The sequence below is a fragment of the Pongo pygmaeus genome, chromosome 21 (genome assembly GCF_028885625.2).
Source record: "Pongo pygmaeus isolate AG05252 chromosome 21, NHGRI_mPonPyg2-v2.0_pri, whole genome shotgun sequence".
Lineage (NCBI taxonomy): Eukaryota > Metazoa > Chordata > Mammalia > Primates > Hominidae > Pongo > Pongo pygmaeus.
In genome coordinates this window covers 19199010-19203750 of record NC_072394.2, presented here as the reverse complement: position 1 = coordinate 19203750, position 4741 = coordinate 19199010, and the positions used below count along the sequence as shown (strand labels likewise).

Here is a 4741-nt window from a genome sequence, read left to right as displayed (position 1 = left end):
AAATAAATACTTTAAACAATACTTTTACCCATTTATTCTCTTCTTTTAAAATGTGTTTACTAGAAATTTTCAATTGCTCATGGGTTCATGTCACATCTCTGTGGGCAGCAGCTCTGCAATGTCACCTCTATGACTCATCAACCAGGTTCTGTCTTCAAGCCCTAGACCTTCTGGCATGGGGAGTAGCTGGTGATAAGTTTGTTTATTGAATAATGAGTTATGAAAACAGAATCCAATGACCTTTTCCAAAAAGGTTAATTCCCTTAAATTTGGCAAAGAAATTCTCCATATTAGGGTGTGGATAGGGTCTTCTGGAACCTTCTGAAATAACATCACTGCTCCAGAGATTTGGAGACCGTGACCAAGTGCTCCAGGATGCCCCTGATATCTGAAGACCCTGGGAGGCCAAACCCTGTATTTTTCCCTTTTCTGAGCAAACAGGAAGTCACATTGCTTTCACATTCAAAGGACCAGTGTCACCTCTGTGGAGACCCGGTGACTGAAGCTTGGAAGCACTGGGGAAGAGAGGCATGGCTCGGGGAGGCTGCAGTGAGGACAGGAGTGGGGAGGAGGGGGAGATGGAGGAGGAGGCCTGGTAGGGGCAGGGGGAACTGAGGCAGGGAGGGAGCTTGTGTTGGCAGAGGAGTGAAAGGAGAGATGGAGAAAGAGGGGATGGGCAGAAAAAGGAGGAGGAGTCAGGGACGGGGCATGGAGGTGGGTGAGGCTGGGCTGCCAAAGAAGGATAAATGCACAGCTGCCTGCTGGTCTGGGCTCCCCGCCTCAGGCTCTCACCCTCCTCTCCTGCAGCTCCAGCTCTGTGCTCTGCCTCTGAGGAGACCATGGCCTGGCCCCTGTGTACCCTGCTGCTCCTGCTGGCTGCCCTGGCTGAGGCCCTGGCCTGGAGCCCCAAGGAGGAGGATAGGATAATCCTGGGTCGCATCTATGACGCAGACCTCAATGATGAGTGGGTACAGCGTGCCCTTCACTTTGCCATCAGTGAGTACAACAAGGCGACCGAAGATGAGTACTACAGGCGCCCGCTGCGGGTACTGAGAGCCAGGCAGCAGGTGGGTGCTGCCTCCACCCGAGGGGTCCTGAGTCTGTTTGTTGCCCGACCCCCAAGATCATTCCCAGCAAATCAACACTGACACATTCATGATCTAGTTCTCAGATTCATTCAGATTTCCCTGACTCTCCGCTGATGGCCTTCATGCCTAAGCATGCTCCCGGGCCATATACTGCAGCCACTGTCTGTCCTCTCAGCTTCCTTTAACCTGCAGCAGCCACTGTGTCTGTACCATGACCGTGGCATTTCCCAGGGTCCAGCAGGTGTGGATGGAGACTGTGCTGACTCTGGGTGGGCTTGATGCTGCTCAGGATGAGATCCAGGCCCTGAGGCTCATCCTCATCCCTGAGTCCCATCCACAGGGGCCACACAGGAACCTGGCTCCCTGTTCTGTAGAGCCCTGCTTCCCTCCCCAAGTCATGCCCTTGGGCACAACCCCTTAGGGCTAGTGGCCTTCACACTCAGGCGGGCTGACCACCCCCTACAGCCCAGGGTGGCTGAGTCCCTGCTGGGGTGGAACACACCTGACCCTTCCTCTAACAGCTGATGCAGAGTTAGACCTCAGCAAGATGAGGACAGCAGTCCCCCAGCAGAGCTGAGGAGGGTGTCAGGTCAGGAGGGAGCTTCAGCAGGGCTACTGGGCCCAGCTTCACCTGCATCCCATGGCAGAGCAGCAAATAGTGACACAGCCTTTAGAGCTCCTCCACCTTCTCCTGGAAATTCAAAGGAATCTCCATCAGCCCCATTTCTCCTCCTGTAGCTGTCAGCTGGGGCTCTCTCCCTGCATATGAGGCACACTCCCTGGTGCCGTGGTCCCCGCTGGCCTGCATCTCCCACTCAAGCAGGACAGTAACTTGGAGTGAAGCACAGGGCATTGCAGACCATCAGGCCTGGAAGCCTATTTTATACATGGGTAAACTGATACTTGAGGGATCTCAGCAGTTCCTCCTTGTTCCAAAGAATCCCTCATCCCAGGTTTCTCCACAGCTCTGCCATGTTGTGTCTGGGAGAGGCCCTGTGCAGGGAAAGGGTTCAATTCTAGTCTGCAATTGTAAGACACGCAGGTGTGCTGCTGACTTGAGAAATGTATCTTGAATCTCACACTTGAAATGGTGGCATCTGGGAGGCCCCATTGACCCAAAATATCTGTGTGTGTGAAGCATCTGATTTCCTACTCTAAGTGAAGTAATAAATCTAGGTTAAATGGAGGGAATGAGATTTTTGGAAGTTAGCTGAAATTTTGTCATCAGACAGACTTCCTAGTAAAGATTCAGTGTTCCCTCACCCCTGAGCCACAGGTAGCAGAATTCAATGAATTATTTTACCCAGCACACAGAAAACAATGTTTAAGGGCGGGCATGAGGCTCAGCACCCTGCCAGCTCACAGGAAGACGGGGCTTGTGTGCCTTGTGGTGACATGTGGACAGCTCATGAAGCCCCTAAGCAAGTCCAGTGACTCAGCCACAGTGAAGTGCTTCTGAGTGCATGAAACTGATGGAGAGCGCTGTCCGTGTGTCCTGTTTTCTCATGTGTGTAGATCGTGGCCGGGACGAATTACTTCTTCGACATAGAGGTGGGCCGAACCATATGTACCAAGTCCCAGCCCAACTTGGACACTTGTGCCTTCCATGAACAGCCAGAACTGCAGAAGGTACATTCCTGATGTGGGTCCTGGGCCACTCATGCACTGCAGAGGGGTGCATATGTGTCAGCCTCTGCCCTACACATGTTTGGAGGGTGTGTGTGTGTGCAGGTGGGTATGTGGGGAGCCATGTATGCATGGATGTGTACGTGTTCATGTACTTGTGAGGGGGTGTACATGTAGGTGGGCGTGTGGAAAGGTGAACATGTATACACACATGTGCCATTGTATGCGGGGAGATCTATGGGAGCATGTGTGCCTGTGTGTGGGTGTGTGGGGGGAGTATGGGGCTTTGTACATAGATTCATGGGGATGAGGGGTCCAAGTGAGTTTACGTAGTTGTCTATGTATGTCCTTCCATGGTGAGGGAGGGGAGCAATGTGTTTGATTTACCAGGAAGGCTTTAGCTTGGGAATGGTTACTAGAAGGTCAACTCTGCCTGCTTTGGGGTGTTGCCTGTTGGACGGGAAGAAGCAGCTGTGGGGCTGTGTCCTAGGCAGGGAGAAGGGGCTCTGTCTAATCCCAGGCAGAGGCACCTGCATGCAGCCACAACCTCGATGATCACATTAGTGGGATCTAGAGGCCTGTTAGCTGGGAAGCCCTGGACCTGCGCCGCTCACCCAACACCAGCCTCTCCAAGGACCTGCTGGTTGTTGTGAAGTCTCCACTCAGGGGAGAGCCGCACTCTCCTTGTTGCCCTTTCCACATGCCCCAGCTCTTTGAGGGGGAGCTGCCCTGCCCTGGGTTCTTCCCTCTGTCCCCTCTTAGTGCTGGCCTGAGTGCTGGAGGTGGAAGGAGTTGGGGGAAGTGAGCCACCTCCCCATGTCCTGCACCCTTGCGGCTCCCAAGGCCTTGCACAGGCTGCTCCTCACAGGGTTGTGCTGGGACAGGACCCTGCAGGCTGGGGTGGGGGCCCAATGCCACCTGGTGGCTTGGAGCCTTGGGAGGGGCAATGGAACAGTCACTATTCATTCTAGTTCAGTGCTCTGGGACTCAGCAGGGGTGGGTGAGGGCCCAGTGTCTCACCTCCATCCTCCTCACCCAGGCTCTGACATTTCATGCCTGGGCATCTTCCCCTTTAACTGTAACCCACAGTGATTGGTGTTCTCTCTTCCGTTTCACAGAAACAGTTGTGTTCTTTCACGATCTATGAAGTTCCCTGGAATAAAAGAAGTTCCCTTGTGAAATCCAGGTGTCAAGAAGCCTAGGGATCTGTGCCAGGCCATTTGCACTGGCCACCTCCAACTCCTACCCCCTGTAGTGCTTCCACCCCTGCACTGGTGGCCCCCACCCTGCGGGAGGCCTCCCCATCCACCTGTGCCAGGAGACAGACAGAGAAGGCCGCAGGAGGCCTTTGTTGCTCAGCAGGGGGTTCTGCCCTCCCGCTTTCCTTCTTGCTTCTCATAGCCCTGGTACATGGTACACACACCCCCAACTCCTGCAATTAAACAGTAGCATCGCCTCTCTCTCAGTTCTTGGCTGTCTGGGGATGTGCACACAGGCAGGGTTTCTGCAGTTCCTTTATGAAGCCTCCTTATTCTGCTGGTGTGGAGATCAGAGGAGTATCTGGGAGCTGACGCCACAGCAAGGTCACCAGGGGAGCTGCTGCCACTTTCGGAGACCTGAGCTTCAGAACAGGGAGACAGCAGCCAGGGGCTGGGAACCCAGGCCTTCAGCTGCAGCAGCCCCTAGTGAGGGGGTCAGGGCGAGGAGGGGGCCCAGGCAGCTGCCCCAGAAGCTGGGTTGCTGCTTTGGTCTGAGGTCCTGGTCCGACCAGGAGGAGGGGGCTGGCTGTGTCCACAGGCAGGGGCCAGGCCTCGGTGGAGCTCGCCAGGCTGTAGATTCCATCTGTGCTTGCAGAGTGGAGCAGAGTCCAGGGACTGAGCTGCTCTCATGAAATCCCCTAGACACTAAATAGATAGCGATCGAAGTGTAGTTCTTTCCACAGGAGACTTTAGGCCCCTACATGGAAAGAAAGTCCAAAAGTGTGTGTGTGTGTGTGTGTAACTGGGAAAAATGCCACCCAAACCAAA

The 4741-nt window shown here is 54.3% G+C and overlaps 1 protein-coding gene across 1 annotated transcript; it reads left to right on the top strand.

Moving 5' to 3' along the window:
- The first annotated feature begins 770 nt into the window (after positions 1–770).
- LOC129021972 (cystatin-SA-like) lies at positions 771–4170 on the top strand. The gene is made up of 3 exons (XM_054468063.1): positions 771–1067; positions 2604–2717; positions 3833–4170. Exons 1-3 carry the CDS (start codon positions 840–842, stop codon positions 3914–3916), a joined length of 426 nt encoding a protein of 141 aa, XP_054324038.1. The 5' UTR covers positions 771–839; the 3' UTR covers positions 3917–4170.
- Positions 4171–4741: the final 571 nt, after the last annotated feature.

Bases quoted from the DNA above. Each gene is read 5' to 3' on its own strand.
- LOC129021972 (XM_054468063.1), top strand. From the start codon at position 840: ATGGCCTGGCCCCTGTGTACCCTGCTGCTCCTGCTGGCTGCCCTGGCT. The intron at 1,068-2,603 runs GTGGGTGCTGCC...TCATGTGTGTAG, and splicing joins TACTGAGAGCCAGGCAGCAG to ATCGTGGCCGGGACGAATTA. The intron at 2,718-3,832 runs GTACATTCCTGA...TCCGTTTCACAG, and splicing joins AACAGCCAGAACTGCAGAAG to AAACAGTTGTGTTCTTTCAC.